Source organism: Triturus cristatus, chromosome 4_1 (genome assembly GCF_964204655.1).
Source record: "Triturus cristatus chromosome 4_1, aTriCri1.1, whole genome shotgun sequence".
NCBI lineage: Eukaryota > Metazoa > Chordata > Amphibia > Caudata > Salamandridae > Triturus > Triturus cristatus.
In genome coordinates, this window is record NC_140585.1 from 496,285,149 (window position 1) to 496,308,379 (window position 23,231).

Below are 23,231 nucleotides of genomic sequence, written 5' to 3' on the forward strand. Positions count from 1 at the left end.
GGTTTTGAACCAGCATATTTCTCGCCTCGGGTCCTGACATAGAATGGAACATTTCCTAGCTTTACAAACAGAAAATTTCAATTCTATTAAGGACACAGAGGCATGCATTATGCCCACCTAAATTGGAACTTGTTTTCCCTCCCTATAATCCATGGGAGTATATGGAAGCAAAGCTGCATCATCGCATGGCCCAAGTATGACATTATTTGCAGGAGGGGCTTATACAAGGTGATTCTATTGTGTTCACTCATAATGAGCTTATCAGAATTTGATGCTAATGTGTTTATCTCTGTTATTTATGTAACAGATTAGTTTCTTGCTGTATGCTCATGATATCTTTATAGTTGTGATACAATTCAGGTACAAGGATTCTTTCGTTTGTACTCTTATTGGAAATGACTTCTAAACAAGACTACGGATGGTGTAAAGGAGGGTGTTGTCATACTAAAAAGAGAGAGCATGGCGATCATTGATGGACTATATTTGGACAATGTTGTTCTAATTGGTTGATATTGTTCATGTCCTTCCCAAGGGTTCATGGGAAAGGAAGTGTTTTGTTGACACTATAAGGCTGCTGTTTCAGTAAAGTGAAGAAAGGTTAAGCATAATCCTCACCTCTGTGTCCTTAATAGAATTTAAACTTTCCATTACTTAAGCTAGGAAATGTTACATTATCCACTGGAATGCATTCAAAGTATATATACCAGGCGTCACTTTATCCATTATGACTCAAGAAAATAAAAAATGTTATGCTCAGATATCCACGCTAGAGAAGCAGTTAACTGTCCTTAAAATATTTTGATATCATCATGAGATAATAAATATAAATCCCAACTTCAAACTAAGATATGAATATAACAGTTTGCTAAGTAAACTAGCAAAGTTTCTTGTATCTAAAGAAAAATCACACTATCACTCAAATAAATCCTAAATACTTTTACCAACTACTTACATATCAAAAAAGACAGAACTCAAATACTTGTTATTAAGAAACCAGATGATACCTTACTTCTTATTATAGAAGAGATAACAAGAGAATTGCTATTGTTTTATTTGTCTCTTTATCACATACCTGCAGAGCTCAAAGGTGATATTCCTAAATCCTAAAGGATTGAAATTTACCTCAAATTTCCACTGATAATAGACTCGCATTAGAGAACTCAATTGATATTCATGAGATCAACGTATCAATCAAATCTCTAAACTCCAATAAATCACCTGGACCAGGTGGCATCCCAGCTGAATTTGATAAATGTTTTCAGTCCCAACTCTCTCCCATTCAACTTTCATTATTTACTAACCTACAAAACACTTCGATGGTGAATGGTACTTTATAGAAAGCTACTATTAGTGTTCTTCTGAAAAGAGTCAAAGATCCTACTTTAGTTTCCAATTATCAACCAATATCCCTCATTAACCAGAATTGCAAAATCTATGTCAACATCTTTGTCAACAGAATAACACCCATACTCAATTCTATTATTGTGCCCAGACCATGTGAGATTTCTGAAGGGTAGATTCACTGTACATAATACCCGGCTTCTGGGTCATGTCATATCTTCTAATAATAAGCTCAAATGTCCATTGGGCTTCTTGGACTTAGATGCGGAAAAATAATTTGATAAAGGTAATTGTCAATACCTGTTTAATACACTGGAAGCTTTCTATTTTGGTCCCACTCTTCTAAGTATGGTTAAAGCATTGTATACAGACCCCTCAACTACAATTTATTTCAATGGTAGCCTTTCCTCTCTATTTAATTTATATAGAGGTACTAGAAAAGTATGCCCTTTATCCCCTCTTTTATTTCTTATTGCCATTGAACCTCTCTCATGCTCTTTCCGGATCAATAAACAATATACTAGAATTATTTTACAGGCTACAGTTTTAAATGTTTCTCTTATGCGGATGATTTTCTGCTACGTGTAAATGACCCTGCTCTCTACCTATTATTCATCATATTATTCATTCTACCTATTATTCATCATATTATTCACTCCTGTTTTCAGCCACCTATCTCCCGAAGCGCCTCCGGGAGCAACATCCTTTTACGAGACTTTGCTGCTTTTAACATTTCTATCACCGCACTTGCACTCCTCGCGCTCTTGCCTCAGCGCTCTCGGATCCTTCCTTGGTGCCCTGCCCCTGCACACGCCCCAGACCGCCGCTGCTGACCGCCCCCTCCTCACCTGGTTCTCGGTGTGGGACGGGCTGGTCTTCCATCTCGGCCGGGTCCGGGCGCCGCGTCGCTGTTGGTTGGCTCCTCCCCCCTCTGGCAAGTACTTTAGGCAGACGCCAGAGAGTGCGTTCACTCCTGTTTCCAGCCACCTATCTCCCGAAGCGCCTCCGGGAGCAACATCCTTTTACGAGACTTTGCTGCTTTTAACATTTCTATCACCGCACTTGCACTCCTCGCGCTCTCGCCTCAGCGCTCTCGGATCCTTCCTTGGTGCCCTGCCCCTGCACACGCCCCAGACCGCCGCTGCTGACCGCCCCCTCCTCACCTGGTTCTCGGTGTGGGACGGGCTGGTCTTCCATCTCGGCCGGGTCCGGGCGCCGCGTCGCTGTTGGTTGGCTCCTCCCCCCTCTGGCAAGTACTTTAGGCAGACGCCAGAGAGTGCGTTCACTCCTGTTTCCAGCCACCTATCTCCCGAAGCGCCTCCGGGAGCAACATCCTTTTACGAGACTTTGCTGCTTTTAACATTTCTATCACCGCACTTGCACTCCTCGCGCTCTCGCCTCAGCGCTCTCGGATCCTTCCTTGGTGCCCTGCCCCTGCACACGCCCCAGACCGCCGCTGCTGACCGCCCCCTCCTCACCTGGTTCTCGGTGTGGGAAGGGCTGGTCTTCCATCTCGGCCGGGTCCGGGCGCCGCGTCGCTGTTGGTTGGCTCTTCTTCCCCCTGCCACGCCCACTGATCTTTTCCCCCCATGTGTCCTCATAACAGGGCCACCTACCCTCGGCAGCGCAGCGGACGAGCGCAGCGGGCGCGACGAAGGCGCGCCGAAGTTGCGCCTAAGTTAAGCCCGTCTGCGCCCGTCCGCGACTGTCCGGGGCGAGGGGCACGCCACTCTGCCCCGTTCTCCACCTACACCCCGGACCAACTACGCAGTCTCCAGGGACCCTGGCCTGTCACAGTCTTTACTTGTTCTCGCATTTCCTCCCTTGGTCTCGCCCCCGCTGCTCCCCCTCACATCCCCCTTCCTACAGTCGGCCCTTCTCTCTCGCCTTGTAGCCTTATTCCTCCTGCAACTCCTAAAGCCCTCTCGGTGTTTTATCTCAACACCCGGTCTGCTGTCGCCCATGCGCATGAACTTTCGGTTCTGTTGGATCTTCATGCCCTGGATCTTCTTTTTCTAACGGAGACCTGGTTCTGCGATGACTCCCTCCCCGCCCTATTATCCACCTTACCAGCCACTTACTATGCCCTTAGGGCTGACCGCCCTACTAGCAGAGCAGGGGGTGGCGTTGCGGTCATCGCACGTGCCGATCTCCTCTTTCAAACTCTCTCTCTGCCGGATATCGCGACCACCGAATATCTGGCGATCTGCACCACTTCCACCTCCCCCCTCTTACCTGTTTTCTCATTTATCATCCCCCTCTAACCCCTCTACAGTTTCTCCCTGACTTCTTGGATGTTTTGGCCACAATTACAGTCAATAATTCCTCTATTTTGCTTCTTGGCGACTTTAATTTCTGGCCCTCTGACCCTGCTGAATGTCCTTCCTCCAAGGAATTTTCCGATACCCTCCAATCCCTCAACTTCACATCCTATGTTCACTCCCCCACCCACATCAAGGGTCATACGCTTGACCAGATCTGGTCCCTGAACTGCCTTGTGGAATCTCTCTCCATCTCGCCCTGCTCTTGGTCTGACCACCACTTGATTTCTTTTTCCCTTCCTATTCACCCCCCAGCCAAGCCCCCCCGCCCTAAAAACACCTGGGTTCGATCATGGGGCCGAGTCAATCTGGAAAATCTCTCCTCCCTTCTTACCTCCTCCCTCCCTTCCTTGCAGAGCCTTTCCACTCTTTCTCAGGTTAAGGCCATAGACCAGTGGCTCTCCCTTGGCCGCGATTCCGTTGCCCCGCTCAAGCGCATCTCCTCCAAGCGTGAGAAGGACGCCAATCGGTGGTTTAATGAAGAGCTTAAGGCCACCAAACTAAAAGTACGCCGGGCGGAGCGGGCATGGAGGAGAAACTATTGCTCCTCTCTAAAACTGGAGTATACCACCATCCTTACCCAGTATAAAAAAGACATCTTGGAGGCCAAAACATCTTATTTTTCCTCCAAAATTCTAGCCGCGGAAAACCAGTCTAAGGAGATATTCACGATCGTCCACAATCTGGCATTCTCGGACAGAACCACTCTTAAGCCTGCCTCGTCCGAAGAACTTTGTCACTCCCTCAATAACCATTTTATTCATAAAATCGCTACCATTAAGGCCAACATCCCTCCCCCCTCCCCCTCCTTTGTTGACCCCCAATGTCCCCCTCCCAAGGGTGAATTCATCACCTTTCCCCCCATCACTAGGGAATCTCTGACCTCCCTAGTTCCCCTGGTCAAATCTGGTTCTCCGCTTGACCCTTGTCCTGCTCACATTCTCCGCCATATCTTTGTTACCTGCCCAGACCCCCCCCTTCATCTCCTCAACAGCTCTCTTGCTCAAGGTGTAGTTCCAAACCCCTTGAAGTCCGCGGTTATTGTGCCTATTCTGAAAAAACCTGGGCCAGACCCTTCTGTCCCTGCCAATTTCCGCCCCATCTCCCTCCTGCCATTTTTGGCTAAGGTGCTCGAGCGCCATGTCACCTGCGCTCTGAGCTCCTTTGTGGAGACGCATGGAGCTCTTGCCCCTCGCCAGGCTGGCTTCCGCCCCGCACACTCCACGGAGTCCGTTGTCATCTCGGTCCTGGACAACCTCAGGGAGGGTATGGATACTAATCAGCGCCAGGCCCTAGTGCTCCTCGATCTCTCAGCCGCCTTTGATACGGTGGACCACACCATCTTGCTTTCCCGTGTCAGGGCGGCGGGGATCGGGGGGACTGCCCTGGTCTGGCTCTCCTCCTTCCTGAGGGACCGCTCCCAGGCTGTCCGCCTGGGTGACTTCACAGCGGACCTCCGGAAAGTTCAGTGCGGGGTTCCCCAGGGCTCTTCCCTTTCCCCCCTTTTGTTCAATCTGTATGTCGCCCCTCTTATTTTTTCCGTCCAACAGATGGAGGTCGCCGTATTCAATTATGCGGATGACCTCCAGCTTGTTTTCAATCTATCCTCTTCCCCCTCTTCTGTTCAAAACTTTCAATCGGTCATGCTTCATATCAGGGACTGGATGAACCACAATCACCTCAAACTCAATCCCGACAAGACCGAGCTGGTATTGACGGGTGGTTCATCCAGCCCCTGGTCTCCTCTTTTCTGGCCCCCCTCCCTTGGCCCCTCTCCTGTACCCTCTTCCTCTGTCAAAACACTAGGTATAAAAATCAATTCTCAACTTACCCTTCACTCCCAGGTTAGCTCTGTGGTATCTTCTTCTTTCCTTTCACTGCGTACTATACGTAGGGTGTCCCGTTTCTTCACTTTCCCCGCCCTTAAGCTCATCATCCTGGCCGTGGTGGTGTCCCGCCTGGATTATGGCAACGCCCTATATGCTGGTATCCCCGCATATAGCCTGCGACGCCTACAGCAGATACAAAACCAGGCGGCCCGCCTGGCCTTCAAACTCCCTAAATTCCACCACTCCACCCCTCTTCTGAAATCCTTACATTGGCTCCCGGTGCGAGCTAGGGTCCAATTCAAGCTCGCCTCCATCACCTTCTTGGCCCGACTTGGCCTGACACCGGCGTTCATCTCTTCCGAGATCATTCCTTACGTTCCCACCAGGGAACTACGTTCGTCCTCCCAGTCCCTCCTCCACATCCCACGCTACCGGAGAAAGAAGTGGGGAGGTTCAAAATTTGCCTCCCTTGCCCCGACCCTTTGGAACTCCCTTCCCCTTGAACTTCGCTCTATCACTTTGTACCCGCAATTCCGTAAACACCTCAAGACCTTCCTGTTCATGAAGTCTTTTGAATAATTCGCCAGCAGCTACCCCACTCTTCTAGCCCAGGACTTTGTTAACTATAGCGCCAAGAAACCGCTGGTAGACGTGCGCTTTACAAGTAATTTCAAACTCAAACTCAAACTCAAACTCATTCATTAATATGCTTATGTTTTTGGTTATTGTTTACACAGTAAAACATAATGTTTTCCAATCATATTTTAAATTCTACGATGATAGCAAATACGAACTTTTTGACAACTCCTACCTCCCTAAAATATCTAGGCATTACTTTTTCTAACTCCATAATACCACAATTGAACTCAACTGCTCTAAAGTGCTGACTAGCACAAAAGATAAATTTGATAAATGGTCAGTTCTTCATTTAAATTGGTTGGGGTGTCTTTAAGCGATTAAAAATGATTTTTATCCCACAAATTCTTTACCCCTTATCTATGTTACCATTATGTTTACCTTCCACTTTCTTTGAAAAATTATATAAATAACGTACTAAGTTCATCTGGAAAAACAAACCTGCAGCATTAGCACTAAAACTCTACAAATTCCACAAAAAGATGGTGGTATTAGTTTATGTGATTTTAAGAACTATCATGCATCTTTTCTTATTGCACAAAGCTGATTATGGTTTCAAAATATTGACCCAATTACTGCTCCCAAGTGGGTCTTACTAGAAACAAATCTCCTACAGCCATTTAATTTCCCTGCATTTTTGACTATGGCTAACACCAAGGTTGGTTGGATCAATGCTGGTATCTTCCAGACTAATGATATTTGCCATGGGATAATTTTTACTCTTTTGCTGACCTAAGTACTACATTTTACCTTCCTCAATCCTGAATTCTCTAAATATGAAGTGTTATGTAATGCGATCCTAAATGCCTACTCTCATTTACTACCTTCAGTAAAAATATACGATATGGAGTTATGTGTAAACCTTTTTGGCTGGTCAGGTCACATTGCCTAATTGTATTGTATATAAAAAATTCAATGTCATTTCTTCCCCTTTTACCACTTTGGCCCAAAAATTGTCTTTAGCGAGAGATGTGCAGTCACCTCATATACACTGGATCACAATTTGGTTAAATAATATTACTAGTTATCTTCCAGCTACTCTAATACAAACTAATGTATATATTTTATACAAATGTTTTAGGTCTCCAATTAAAATAGTTGTAGCACAATTATTAGATACACAAAATTGTTGGCATTGCAAACCTCCTTTAGGAAGTTTACAACAAATAATGTATGATTGCGCTATTGCTTTTATACTTTGGACAGATGTTTTGAATATTATTTTACAGCTTTTTAATCTCCAAATCCTGCTATCATTTCATGTACTTATTTATAAATCTCATGCTATTAAGAAATGATTATCCAGTACTGATTGTACGTTTTTTGATGTCCTTGTCTCTACTGCCGTTAAACCAATAACTTCCAACTGGAAAGATGGTATTTTTTGGTCTGTAAATGCTTGCTTGGAATGGATTATTTTTCATGGACATTCCTTATTCAAATATACATGTAAAGTCTAAAATACCTGTATCTAACCTATGGCATACTCTTGACTCCTATATTACCAACTTTATTACATTGTAAGACATATAATAATTTGTCTTCTACTTATTATAGCTCTTCAATTTGTATCCCTTACTGTTAAAGTAATCTTTTCGTATGGTTCTCACTCTGTATTCTGTATTCTGAAGGAACTCAATAAAAATATTTGAACTTATAATATAGAAAGAAAGGAGCTCTATTTATAAGGATGTTTCTAAGAGATTCAATCTTTGTACTGTACACTAGATATTTCTAATGCTCAAGCATATCTCCATAAATAAACACCAAAAACATTCAAATTTCCAATCATGGCATCTTTTTAGCTAATTTGCAACTGAAGATTTTATTAGTTGTCAATGCTAAAGGATATGCAGGGAAAGGTTAGATGTGTGTCGTAGGAGGAGGATTTACAAATTCTCAGTAATGCACTTCCATTTTTTCTGCAGTTGACAACACCAAAGTTAATTAGGTTTACCTTCTTTTGTTTCTGGGGCTGTGAGCTTACCCCAGCTGCTTGTTTCCGCCTCCCCTTAGTATTTTTCTCAAGAAAGGAAGAAGAGAAAAGAGGAAAGAAAAAAGAAGACGATAAAAACCTACATATGCTTGAACAACTCATATATTTACTAGAAAGGGTCACGTCTGAGAGTAATGCATTTGCTGTTTTAAATGTCTATTACAGTTAAGCAACAGTTACCAATTCTAGTTCCTGGTTAAATAAAGTGGTTCCCAGTGACCATTCATGTGTTTGTCGAGCTAAAATACTACTATATAACAGTAATAAATGTCACTTGGTTGAGGTAATTTATTGTTACTACATGCAACATTATAATCAGTCCACGTTAGAATGTTTTGTATACTATTTTTATACTAACACAGCTTTAGCTGGCAGCCACACTGAGGGATGTCTCTGGGTAGAGCTGGTAATCAACCTAGGGTATGCTGTAAATTTGAAAGTAAATTGCATATATTGCAATTCCTTTGATTACTTTTTAGGTTTGTTATTGGAATTAAATCCTGTTTCATAGAAATTAAATGAAAAAAGCATTTGCTGTGATAGTCTGAATGCCTGCACTTCCTAGTAGTCTGATTTGGGCTTTCTTGCTCCAATATACATAGGTATTATCTGAGTAGCGAAATGTAAGCACGGGTCAATGGAAATACATTAATGGCAAAGGGAAAGAACTGAATGGAATGCTAGTAGCAAGCAAGTTAATATTCATTTTAGTTTCTTCTGAATTATTTACATTTTTTTAAATTATTTACATTTTGCCTTGACAATTACTTACATCTAAAACTGTCAAATGATCCAGAAACTGTAGATTTTCCCATCCAAGGGTGCATTTGCACACCTGCATAGACGCCAACTGGGTGTGTTGTATGCTTTTGGCCAAAAACCCCAGAGCTAGCTGAAGTTGTTACATGTACTGTACATAGTAACATTGGGCAACTTGTCTGTTCACAGATCCTGGACACAAGCAGTGCACATTACTAGGGACTTACAAGTAAATTAAATATGCCAATTGGCCTCATGATTTAAGCATTTTTCAGCACGTTCTTCTAAAGTTGGATCAATAGCTTAGTGGTGAAAGCAACGTTGTGTATTGCTAGGAAGTATACTTGTTTGGTTCCTAGTCTTTTGCGCTGTGATTTTCATTTTTGTTTCTTATAATGAAATCAGCTATACACAAAAACTGTATATTTGGGAAATCCGATTGAGGAGGCATTTGTTTTTAAGTGGCTTGTGTCCTCGTAAAGTTTACATATAAACGCCGTGCAGTGAATGACTGCACCTGTCTGCAAGGGGATGTCTGGAGCATCCATGGGACCCCCTTTCATCCAGTGAGGGCGGAAGGTGGTGAGGGTGTAGGAGGAGGGAGGACGCGGGAAATCGCCTATTAAAAAAAAATTAAATAAAAACGTACCTTCTCGCTGCTTCCACGCCATATGTTTTCTCCGTAGTCCTCCCTGGCTCGGCCATAGGAAGCACACCCATGCTCCATTCAGCCAATTACAGCGATTGTGATTGGTCTGTGTTAGAATCCGGGTTCTCTGGTTGACACAGGTAGGTACTTGTGTCAAGCAAGGAACCTTTCCTCTAGTCAGGGTAAGGGGGTACACTCAAACAATAACCCCTGCTCACCCTCTAGGTAGCTTGGCGCGAGCAGACAAGGCGTTATCTCAGGGCGTTTAGGTTAAGCATTTGTGAATACCCACACAGGAATACAGCGACCCTACACAAATGGACTCCACACGGGATATATATAAAAAATAATTCTTTAGATATTTATCAGGCTTAGCACAAGACCAAACTAGCGTTTAAAAATGGCCCACAATACTTAGTTGCAAAGAGTTCTTTAGTTTAACGATGATTTCAATGACTGTGCGCTTCGTTCCCAGGCGTACGCTTCGTACGCGGTTGAAAATGGGTTTGGGAACAGGTCGTACACTTCGCTCCCAGTCGTACGCTTCATACGCGGTTAAAGATAGGCTGGGGAGCGGGACGAACACACAGTACCTTAAGCTTCAGAGTTTGTCACGGACACTTCCTTGGCAGCAGGCGCACAGTACGGTGCGTTGTCCTCCGGGCGGCGCGTACTACGGTATGGGAGACCTTGGGCGTGAGCGGCTCAGGGGACGGGGCGAGAGTACGGCTCGTACTGCCAGACGCTGTGTACGCGTCATACCGGGATCGCTGGGCTTCACTTGGGCTGCTGATACAGGCGAACAGTACGCTCCGTGCAGGAGGCGTACGACTCCCAGACGCACCGCAGACTTTTCCCAAAGGAGGGGGCAGGCGCGTATGCTTGGAGTTAGATCCGCAGGGGGGTGCAAGCGGGTACAGGCGATGTCCTTCAGTTACGGTGCGAGCTACGGCTCGTAGAGGCTGTAAGTCACGTTGCTCAGGCCGGCAGTACCTTCCTTTGCGGTGCGAGCTACGGCTCGTAGAGGGGCCCCAGACACGTTGTTCGTCCCGGACAGCGGGATATCTGCTTACGGGGAGTACGCTGCGATCAGCGAGACGTACACAGCAGTTCGAAGTGAAGTTGCAAGGAAAACGGTCCGTTTTCCAAGGCAATCTCACGGCGGTGAAGTCCACTGGTCCTGGGACTTCGTTCAGGGGGCAAGCTCACTCACAAGCACTTGGAGATCTTCAGGCACAAGCAAAATCAAAAGTCTCTTTAGTCTTTGTTCCTCTTCTTCAGCAGCAAGGCAACCACTGCAGGCCAATCCCCCAGGTCAGGGGCAGTACTCCTCCATGCAGCTTTCCCAGTTCCTTCTCGTCGGACAGAGGTTTCTTCTTGGCAGGACAGGATCTGATTTCTTAGGAGCAGGGCTCCTACATTTATACGCCATTTCTTTTGTTCTTTCAGGCCAGGGGGGCCTTTGCCTAGTTCAGTCCGGTTTCTGAGCACTTTGTTGACATGATGCAGGCTGTGCAGGGCAGAGCCATCAGACGCTCCACAGGGGGCGGAGCCAGCATTGTGGTGGCAGAGCACAGCCCTATTCAGAGTCCAGGTGTACTCCTCCCACCCATCTATCTGTCAATCTTCCTATTCACCACCAGGCTACCTAGCCCTGCCCATCTGGGTTTCCCCAGCCCTGTCACTCACACAAGCCAGACAGCAGATACACATCACGCAGAGGCGGGCTGAAAATGGTTAGGCAAGCAAATGCCAACTTTCTAAAAGTAGAAGGAACAAACAGAAATGCCAATGCTGACAAAAGGTTTAAAGATTTGGCCATAGAAGAAAGGGAGAAACAACTACGGACGTACTACTAAATAGTATTTTATTAGCAAAATGTCAATTTTTTAGCAATAATTGAATTTGATAAGAAAAGTGTACTCTGGACACACATACGTAATAAAGACAAATATACATTGAAACAAAATGGAAGAAACAAAAATTAGTGCGAACAATGTGTAATTTCTACTGACCTAATGACAGAGAATTGTATTTTTCATTATGCAATCTTACACCACTCCTCAATCACACACACAACTCATACATACAAGACAATAACCTTTTGGTTATAATTTCAAACACGAAAGGTGTCTCCGTCCAACACAAATTGAGATGTAATCCGCTATATAAGGTGTACATGTGGGCCTATTCAATTTGTTAAGTTAAACATTGTTTTGAAGAAAAAAAAAAAAAACTGAACAAAGTCAAAACACCAAGGGCGGACTTGAAATACAAGTGACTGGAGACAAAAAAAGAGAGGTCTACGCGTTTCGAACCCCGTTAAATTAAAGATGGGGTTCTCATCAGGACCATAGTGCTACAAGAGAAGAAAGAGAGAAGCAAGTGTGAGTATATCAAACGTCAAAAAAGAGCGCAGAAAGACCCAAAAAGCCAGAGCTCTACGGATGGACTTACCCGGCAAGGAATGGAAGACTAGTTTCCAATCAAATTAAATCAGGGGGGGACAAACTGCAAGAAAAAGTAAACAGAGGAACGAGACTAGTTAGAGGTCTGAAGGAATCATATCAGCAAAGGAAGAAAAAGAGACATAATTCGGGCTTGGAAGTCGTTGTGAAGCAGGAGCTATACCTTGTTGTGGAATGGGACCAAGGAGATGAGAGGATGGCAAAGTAGCGTGGACTGAAGTCTTCGCGTGGAAGGTCGCAGAGTCCAGTAAAACCCAGGTTCTAACAAAAATGGGTAGAGTGACAGTGATTTAATCAAAAAAGGGGCGAAAGAGATTTCTAATATGCTGGTGCACATAAAATGCAGTTGCTTGCAGCCGGAGCATACCTGAGTTGGAAAGAAGTGATTCCACAGTTGATGTGAGGTCGACGGGCAAATGTCAGCGTTTTCTGTCGTGAGTCCAAGAGCGGCGAAACTAGGATGGAATAAAGGTTCCACTGTTAGTCCAAATGGTAGGGCGTGGATTGCTTGCAAAAGAAAACGCTACCATTGAAGACTCTTTCCTGCGGAACGGACGGGACACAACAACTGCTTTTTCAAAGAGGATTACAATGAGCATTCTAACAATCTCATGGAAAAACTCAGAGACAGGGGTTACCCCAAAAAATTGGTCAAATCGGCAAAGAAGAGAGCGTGGTGGACTCCTAGAGAAACACTACTAGTGAAGAAAGAAAAAATGCCATTGAAACGTCAAGTATTCGTTACCACCTTTTGTCCAAACTCCAATCAACTTAAAAAAGTAATTCATCAAAACTGGCACCTCATTCAAAACCTAGAGCCTTCCCTTGAAAATTCTCCGATGTTTGCATTTAAAAGAGAAAGAAATGTGGCCAATCACATTGTCAGGGCGTCACAAAAACTTCCAACTAAAACATCATTAAGAGAAATGATGGGACTGGCACCCATACAAGGACATCACAAATGCGGCACATGTTCTTGCTGCGACCAAACAGTCGAGGGGTCATTGTTTTCCCATAAAGGGATCTTTTGGAAACATGAAACGTTTTCAAATTGTAAAACCAGGTACGTAATTTACGGAATCAAATGCCCACGTTCATCTCTGTACATTGGGAAAACCAATCAAGAAATCAGACATAGGATAACGCAACACAAATCTCGGATACGTAAAAAAGTAGAAACAGCACCCCTTGTGAATCACTGGTTACGAATGTCACATGGAGAACAGGACCTCCGCTGGACAGTCATCTCTAAAATTGAACGTGACCCAAGAGGGGGCGACATTGAACTCAGGCTTGCTCAACGCGAAGCAATGCTAATTGTCAAGTTCGATACGGCAGTATCAGGGTTGAATGAGTTATCTGAAATCTTCAGACTCTAGATACCAGACTCCAGGCTTCCATTGTTCCCCCTCTCCAGGACATGAACGTAGCCTTTTTTCAACATCCTACTATTGCTTCTATGTGAGCACGTAATTCAACGGCGATTTTTCCTACTTTTATTGCTCCACACTACAGTTTTGTTGTCTGATCTTTGAACGGACCATCATTGTTTAACTTCGTGAGCAACGCTTCATCCATGGCTCCTCTGATTCACGTTTTACGGATTTGTTTCATCTTTGACTCTATGTTTGATCCACATATTACGGACACCCGTCCATCTTTCACGCGAGCAATCACACAAAGGACCACACTTCCCAGACTCCCTCCCGGGAATTCAATTGACGTCTTATAACACCGACCAGGAAGACTGCTCTCTGAAGCTTCCTGTTTCCGTCGGACTCTGCAGACGCCGGAATCGAGCCACGAATTAGGTAATTGTTGTGTCCCGTCCGTTCCGCAGGAAAGAGTCTTGAATGGTAGCGTTTTCTTTTGCAAGCAATCCACGCCCAACCATTTGGACTAACAGTGGAACCTTTATTCCATCCTAGTTTGCCGCTCTTGGACTCACGACAGAAAACGCTGACATTTGCCCGTCGACCTCACATCAACTGTGGAATCACTTCTTTCCAACTCAGGTATGCTCCGGCTGCAAGCAACTGCATTTTATGTGCACCAGCATATTAGAAATCTCTTTCGCCCCTTTTTTGATTAAATCACTGTCACTCTACCCGTTTTTGTTAGAACCTGGGATTTACTGGACTCTGCGACCTTCCATTCGAAGACTTCAGTCCACGCTACTTTGCCATCCTTTCATCTCCTTGGTCCCATTCCACAACAAGGTATGGCTCTCGCTTCACAACGACTTCCAAGCCCGAATTATGTCTCTTTTTCTTCCTTTGCTGATATGATTCCTTCAGACCTCTAACTAGTCTCGTTCCTCTGTTTACTTTTTCTTGCAGTTTGTCCCCCCCTGATATAATTTGATTGGAAACTAGTCTTCCATTCCTTGCCGGGTAAGTCCATCCGTAGAGCTCTGGCTTTTTGGGTCTTTCTGCGCTCTTTTTTGACGTTTGATATACTCACACTTGCTTCTCTCTTGTAGCACTATGGTCCTGATGAGAACCCCATCTTTAATTTAACGGGGTTCGAAACGCGTAGACCTCTCTTTTTTTGTCTCCAGTCACTTGCATTTCAAGTCCGCCCTTGGTGTTTTGACTTTGTTCAGTTTTTTTTTTTTTTTTTTTTGTTTAATTTTTTTTTTTCAAAACAATGTTTAACTTAACAAATTGATTAGGCCCACATGTACACCTTATATAGCGGATTACATCTCAATTTGTGTTGGACGGAGACACCTTTCGTGTTTGAAATTATAACCAAAAGGTTATTGTCTTGTATGTATGAGTTGTGTGTGTGATTGAGGAGTGGTGTAAGATTGCATAATGAAAAATACAATTCTCTGTCATTAGGTCAGTAGAAATTACACATTGTTCGCACTAATTTTTGTTTCTTCCATTTTGTTTCAATGTATATTTGTCTTTATTACGTATGTGTGTCCAGAGTACACTTTTCTTATCAAATTCAATTATTGCTAAAAAATTGACATTTTGCAAATAAAATACTATTTAGTAGTACGTCCGTAGTTGTTTCTCCCTTTCTTCTACGGCCAAATCTTTAAACCTTTTGTCAGCATTGGCATTTCTGTTTGTTCCTTCTGTTCATAGGCTCAGCCTTGCTGACTGGAGCCACACCCATTTTTGTTCATATAAACTTTCTAAAAGTGGCATTTGCAAACGCAGAATATTAAAATAAACCTTACGAAAAGATGTACCTTATTATTCTGAGTTCAGGCATACTAAACTCGATTTTCTACCATGTTCCCTGGGTCTGTTAGGATCATAGGATGTAACAATCTTAACAGCCCATTCTGGCCTATGAGAACAGGGTAGCCTTACAATAGTGAAAAACGAAAATGGCTGTAATTCACTATTAGGACATGCCACACACATCAGGGCTTGTCCTACCTTATGCTACAATGCACCCTGCCCTTGGGCCTACCATAGGGGTGACTAACATGGAGTTAAGGGAAGGTTTAGGGACTGGCAAGTGGGTGCACTTGCCAGTCAGCAGGTCAGTACCAGACTGCACGCAGGTTCTGCAATGGCAGACCTAGACACATTTTACCAGGCCACTTCTGTGGGTGGCACAACCAGTGCTGCAAGCCCACCAGTGGCATTTGTATTTACACGCCCTGGCACTCCTGGTGCACTTTACTGGGGTCTGATAGTAAACCAAATAAGCCAATGATGGAATCCAACCAACAAATACATTTTACATAGGGAGCACTTGCACTGTGGTACTGGTTGGCAGTGGCACAGTGCCCTGAGCGGCCAACACCATTAAAACACATGAGGCACAGCGACAAAAAGTGGAAGGGAAACTCACGCCAAGGTGCCAGGTCTAACGCGTGTCCCCTCCAGCTGAACAGTGGGGAGAACTACCCTACCCCAGGGAGTTCCTCATCACTAAGACGGAAAAATCTGGACAGACCGTCAGCATTGGCGTGATCTGTACCAGGGCGATGTTCCACTGTGAAATCCATACCCTGTAGGGAAATGGACCACCTCAACAGCTTTGGATTCTCACCCCTCATATGCATCAACCATCTGAGGGGCCTGTGGTCTGTCTGAACCCGGAAGTGAGACCCAAACAGGTAGGGTCTTAGCTTCTTCAGTGCCCAGACCACAGCAAATGCCTCACGCTCAATAGCACTCCATCTATGTTCCCGTGGAAGTAACCTCCTGCTAAGGAAGGCTACAGGTTGATCTAGGCCCTCTTCATTAATCTGTGACAGAACAGCCCCCACACCATGCTCTGAAGCGTCTGTCTGAACTATAAACTCTTTGGAGAAGTTGGGAGCCAAGAGCACGGGCGCCGTGCACATAGCAGCTTTCAGGGCCTCAAAAGCTTTCTGACAGGTGTCAGTCCAAATCACTTTCCTGGGCTGCTTCTTAGAAGTCAGCGCTGTCAAGGGGGCAACAATGTTGCCATACCCCTTGACAAACCTCCTGTAGTACCCGGTGAGACCTAGGAAGGCTCTCACCTCTGTCTGGGTTTTGGGCAACTCCCAATTCAGGATGGTTTCTATCTTGGGTTGAAGGGGCGCCACCTGGCCACTCCCAACCTGGTGCCCCAAGTACACCACGGAACCCTGCCCGATCTGCCACTTACTCGCCTTGATCGTGAGGCCTGCCCTCCGCAGTGCCATCAACACTTCCCAGAGGTGGTGCAGGTGTTCTTCCCAAGTGGAGCTGAACACTGCGATGTCATCCAGGTAGGCTGCACTGAACGAATCCAGTCCAACCAACACCTGGTTGACCAACCTCTGGAAGGTGGCAGGGGCATTCTTCATCCCAAAGGGCATAACCCGGAACTGGTAGTGCCCATCGGGGGTGGAAAATGCTGACCTCTCTTTGGCCCCATCGGTCAAGGCGATCTGCCAGTACCCAGACGTTAAATCAAACGTGCTGAGGTAGTTGGCAGCCCCTAGCCGATCTATGAGCTCATCAGCTCTGGGGATGGGGTGTGCGTCAGTCCTGGTGACCGAATTGAGTCCTCTGTAGTCCACACAGAACCGGAGTTTGGGTGTGGCTCCCGGCGCTGCAGCCTTTGGGACCAAGACCACTGGGCTAGCCCAAGGACTGCTGGAGGACTCAATTACTCCGAGTGCAAACATCTTGGAGACCTCCTCCTTGATGCATGCCCTCACCCTGTCAGTCACCCTGTAAGCCTTGTGCCTCACATGTGTACTATCTCCAGTGTCCACATCATGGACGCACCAATCAGTGACACCTGGAACCAGGGAAAACAGATCAGAAAATTGTCCCAGCAGCTGGCAACAATCATTCTGTTGCTCAGGGTTCTGGGTGGAAGAGAGGATGACACCATCCACTGACCCATCTTGCTCCTTGGCTGACAGGAGGTCAGGAAGAGGCTCGGTCTCCTCTTCCATCCCAGCATCTGGTGCCAAGAGCATGCCCACTTGGGACCTCTCCAAGTGGGGCTTGAGGCGGTTGACATGAAGGACCCTTAAGGGGTTCCTTGGAGACCGCAAGTTCACCAAATAGGTAACTGAACTCTTGCGCTCCCCAACCTCAAAGGGACTGGTCCACTTATGCTGGAGCGCACAGGGCTCCACTGGGGCCAAGACCCATACCTTCTGCCCAGGCTGAAGCTCTACCAGAGTGGCATTCTGGTCATACCATCGCTTCATCTCTTCCTGGCTGGCTTCCAGGTTTGCCTCAGCAAGTTCCCTGAAACGCCTAGTCTGGTTCCTGAAGGCCAGCATGTAGCTATATACATTCTGGGGAGGTTTCCTGGGAGATTGCTCCCAGCCTTCTTTGACCAGACTTAGAGGTCCTCTCACTGGGTGGCCGTACAGAAACTCAAAGGGGCTGAACCCTAATGACTTCTGTGGCACCTCACGGTATGCGAAGAGAAGGCATGGCAAGAGGACGTCCCACTTACGCCTCATGGGTTCTTCCAGACCCATTACCATGCCCTTCAGGGTTCGGTTGAATCTCTCAACCAACCCGTTTCCTTGGGGATGGTAAGGGGTGGTGAATTTGTAGGTTACACCACACTCTTGCCAAAGGGATTTCATATATTTGGATATGAAATTGGTACCCCGGTCAGACACCACCTCTAGAGGGAATCCCACTCGGGAGAAAATTCCCATCAGTGCACGTCCCACCACGGGGCCGTCACTGTCCTCAGAGGGATGGGTACCGGGTGGCATGGTCCACCAGGATAAACCTGTTGCCCATGGCTGTCCTGGGGTCCAGCGGCCCCACAATGTCAATCTCCACTCTCTCAAAGGGGGTACTGACCACCGGGAATGGTTGGAGAGGAGCCTTCTGCTTCCTCCCACTCTTTCCACTTGCCTGGTAAGTCTGGCAGGTCCTGCAGTGAGTGTCTGAACTCCTGCGCATTTGGGGGCCAAAAGATGTGGGTGACAAGCCTTTCAAAGGTCTTGTCCTGCCCCAAATGTCCTGCCAATGGCACATCGTGAGCCAGCCCCAGTAGGAAGGCTCTGAAGCGCTGGGGTACCACCAGCACACGGGCTGACCCAGGCTCAGCAGCCTTAGGCTCAGAATACAGGAGGTCGTTCTCCTAGTAAATGAAATGTGTTCCAGACTGATCACCGTTGGCCTGGTCTGCAGCCTGCTGCCGCATACCCACGAGAGAAGGGCATTCTTTCTGCTCCCTGCAGAATTCTTCCCTGGAGGGTCCTCCTTCTTGCTGCCAATGGGTCAGCTCAGGCAGGTCCCCCAGTTCAGCTATCTGTTCCCCTGTAGGTTCCAGGGCATCCCCCTCAAGGTCTGCTTCCTCCTGGACCGTGGGAACTTCGGGGGCCGGTTTCCCACGCCCCCTGCCTCTTCTCCCTAAGGCCGGTTCCTGGGCCTCCCTCTCAGGCTCCAGGTCCTCTTGAGCACCCCTACTGGCTGCCATGGACCGTGTGGTGACACACGCCCAATCAGGCATACCCAACATCTCCAGGTGAGCACTCCGCTTCACCTTAGCCCAAGGTGAGCTCTCCAGATCGTTCCCTAACAGACAGTCTACAGCAGAGTTCTTCAAACTGTGGGGCGCAACACCATCCTAGGGGGGGCGCGCACTCCACTCTAATCTTACCTTTGTTCCCTGCGTGGTCGCAAGTCTTCTTGGAGAACTCCAGAATGGCTGGAGGGGGAGGGAGGGGACATCGATGGGGCACGACCTGCCCACGCTTTTGTTATGTTAACTGGCACGGGGGGGGGGTTAATTCACGGAGCTGAAATGCTTTAGCTGCAGTGAGAGGCAGGAAGTCTCCTCTGCTAAAACCGAAAGCAAAGAAACAGACAGTCCTGTTCCTTTGGGTTCGTAGCAGAGGAGACTCCTTGCCTCCCACTGCAGCTGAAGTACTTCAGCTCTATGAATTAACTCCCTCCTGGGAGGGTTAGCTCTTCCCAGAAAGGAGACAAGTTTATTTTAAACTTGGCGCGCAAAAATGCCAGCCAGCCATGTGTAGTTTAAACAGCCTCCAAATTGCTTGTCTTGACACTAAAATATGGTTATATAAATAAAGAAGCATGTATTAATTTGTAATGTGACTTTTCTGTCTTTGTTCTCTTTTATTACAGTCATGGATTATTCGGGCAAACCCTAGAACACAAGTAAAAGTTATTTCTATTTTTATTTGCTGTTCAAAGTATGCAGAGACAAGTACTGACAATACAGCTTTTGGTGATGTTTTATTTTTGTACCGCCTGGGACATCAAAATAATGAGCTGGCAACCCTAATCACAAGACTGGGAGTTTGTCGCAAGATCAGCCCATTATTTATTTCCTCCAGCCTGATCCCTGGTTACTGCCATAATAGCAATAGTTTAACACATTTGAAACCCTACGCTGCCGTCAATAACATTCTGAGTCACTTAAAGTGTCTGGGAACGCACCCTACATTCAGACAACTCGCTCCTCATTCTCGCCCTTCACTTTCAGCTCACCCTGCACTCACAACGATCACAATGCAGTCACACTGATCCCGATGCACTCACACCATTCACCCGCTCACCCTGCACTCAGAGTGATCACTCTGCACTCACAATGCACTTGCGCTGTTCACCCTGTACCTCACCCTGCAGTCACACGAGCACACTACCCCTTCACTCACTTGTCCCCCTCACTGCTCAATCTGCAATCTCACTCAAATAAGCCCACCACTAATCATACATTCATTCGTCCCACTCTGCACTTACATCCACACCCATATTCATATGGTCACTTCACTCACCCTGCAGTCACTCCTCTTACCCTACTCTCACAGTCACTTGGCTCACCGTGCACTCATATGAGCACTCCTGCCACCCACACAGTGCAGGGGTTTAATGTGCCTGCTACAAAGAATGTGTACCATGCAGATCACTGAACTGAGTGTTAGTAAACCATGGGTAGACCTATAAAAAAATGAAATGTTTTCCAGAAAGGTGCTATAGAGAGATGAGGTGGCTAGTTGGTGAGTAGTAGTGAGGAAATTCATGAAGGAGGAAATGTAGAAGGGGGCACCAAAAGAGACTGTTGCACTGTGTGCAACAAGTGCTAGAGCCAGCCCTGTCTGGGAGTGTTAGCCCCCACCCGAAGCTCAGGTCTAGTTGCGCCCCAGTACACGAGTATGGGCATGTCATGCCCCATCAAGGTTTTCAACCTAAATTACAAAAGGACACATTTACATGCACTTCAATCCAGCCTTCCAGGGGGCCCCTTGATAGAGACCGCTCTGTTTTTGCCCTGATGGCCTGGAATAATTCCTAAGTAGATTCTTGTAAATACCGTTTTGTTTCATTTCTTTTTAATATGATTGATGTAACGAGTCTATTACTATTTGCAGAGAAATGTGTTTGTTTCATGCAACAACCATAACAAGGTTTATTTTAGATCCAAGCGGGTCCTCAAATATGAGAAATTGGAGGATATCACAGATATTATTCTCTGTAAAATTAGTGGGATGCTGCTTTGTTACAACAGTGAAAACACATCACTATCTCTGAATATTAGATGTAAACGCTTTTAGAATTTCAACCACAGCGCCTGTGCACCGTTAGTAGCCTGGCTAAAGAGGGTATGGCAGAGCTGAAAGTAAATCATTTAAGCTCAAACCTGTACTGAACAGGGGTCCCCAAATTAGTTTTTTCCCAGGGCAACCAAATCCTTAACATGTCCCTGCCACCACAAAGTCTGTCAAACATTGCTCTGAAGTAAAATAGACAACATCATTCATTCATTGTTAGTTCTATTTTTTTTAAAACATAAGTCCGGCGTGTCCTTAACCCCCACTGCTTCGGGCAAGCAACTTATCGTACCACTAAGGAATTCTCAATTAGGTGTTCGTTCAACGGCCTCTCTGTTGACTTTCAACTTTGTCTTCGGGTCCATAACAGGTTGGTGGGCAAATATCTCATTATAATGCTGCCTAAAACGTTTGTTAATGATTTCTAGAGAAGATTTTTTTCTCGTGTACCAGCTCTGGGCTAGGGAGTGCTCGAAAAATCTGACAACACTGTCTCCCTTACAGTCCCTGTTTTGGCTGAAAATGTCTGCAGAATATTCAGCTTTGAGAGAAACTGCTATCAAAACTCTCTTGCCTTTCAGCTTGTCCTATTTATGTCAGCACTTGCAGTATTAAAGACTAAGTACCGTTCAAGACTGGATGTGGAGCACAACCTGAGGATGGCAGTAGCAAAAATCCATCCACAGATTGACCATCAATGTGGTGAAAAACAAGCACACCCGACACATTAATGTTGGTGGTGTTATTATCAATCTATGTCATATGTAAAAGAAAGCATACTAGTAAAAACGATTTGCGCACATTTTATCTTGGAAAATTGTGTTTGAGCTGTGTAATAAGACTCTGTAATTTCACCACACCCACTCACAAACCTGCACTTTACTAAACACTCTTATTGTGTAGAACATTATTTGCTGGATAAGGCCCGGAATATGCGTGTGGCGGTCGCTTATGTAGTGTACTACATTCCAGAAATTTCTGTCAGGTGGTGGGGGGGCCCAACATCTGAAAAAATTGAGCCGGGGGGCTCAACCTACAAATGCTTGAAGACCTCTGGTCTACAGGCATGGCGGGCCTCACAGCTACCTGAAGAGTACCAGAGACCCCCCTCCCCCCCCTCCACTCAAAGGGAACCTGAGCCACCGGGCAGTGGCTCTCCGTGTTGCCAGCGGCAACAACCGGATAGAATGCTCATGGGAAAACCTGCTCCTGAGACACCAGGTGGCGCTTGACAGCCGTCACACTGGCTCCTGTATCTCTCAGAGCTTCAACCCTATGGCCATTTATGGTCACCCACTGCCTGTATTTCTTAGTGTTCTCAGGCAGGTGGGTTTTGGGGACCACTTCACGGTCTCCTAATGAGACCAGGGACATTTCTACTGAACCCCACCCACCTTGGACACCCATTTCTCCACCCAGGGCTACACTAGCCGTCTGCCGGGGGGCTGCACCAGTGGGTGTTGGTTTACCAAACTGGCGACACTTGGGATCATTGGCAAAATGACCCAGCTCACCACATCTGTAACAGTTCGGGGGCCCTCTTTGAACAGGGGTACCTGTCGGGGCCCCGGTCGGTTTCTGGGGTGGGGGAGGCTGAGAACCCTTCCCTTGGTTCCCTTGGGGATTACTTTGGGACCTCTTCTGGAACTCCCTCTGTTTACCCTTGTCCCCCCGCTCTTCTGCTGGGGACCCTGCCCCCCTTTGGCGGAGTCTCCCACGTGACCCTTGTGGACCCTGGTACTGACCCAGCGGTCCGCCTCCTCAGCAAGCTTTCTAGGGTTAGTCAGCCTATTATCAATCAGGTGCCGGCGTAGCTCAGGAAAACAATTACTGGACAAGTGCTCCCATGCCATTAAATCAAGAAGCCCTTGAAAATTATCAACCATGCTACCCTTTACCCAACCATCCAGTGCTCTGCAAAAAAAAGTCACATACTCCACATATGTACTATTGGGAATCTTAGTGCGACCCCTGAACCTCTGCCTATACATTTCAGGAGTTAACCCATACCTAGCCATTAAAGCATCCTTCATATGGGGGTAAGAGTTATACACATCTGAGGGCAAATCTAGCAGTGTGTCCCGCCCTTCACTCAGGAACCGTCCCCACAACCCCGCTCCCCAATCCTTCTCAGAGACCCGGTGGGAGGACATGGCTACTTCGTAGGGTTTGAACCACTGCCCTATGTCATCATTTTTAAAAAATTCCTTCACTATATCTTTGGGTATGTACACTCTGGACTCTAC

At 46.3% G+C, this 23,231-nt stretch overlaps 1 protein-coding gene across 2 annotated transcripts in view; it reads right to left on the reverse strand.

Annotated features, from left to right (window-relative positions):
• GYS2 (glycogen synthase 2) overlaps window positions 1–23,231 on the reverse strand; it is a 528,148-nt gene that overhangs the window by 239,455 nt on the left and 265,462 nt on the right. The window contains exon 5 of one of the 2 annotated variants that reach the window (XM_085652725.1): window positions 8,085–8,150. The exons of the other annotated variant lie outside the window; for it this stretch is intronic. Within the exon in view, the coding sequence (XP_085508851.1) occupies window positions 8,085–8,150 (66 nt within the window). The remainder of the gene's footprint in view (window positions 1–8,084; window positions 8,151–23,231) is intronic. 2 annotated transcript variants of the gene reach the window in all.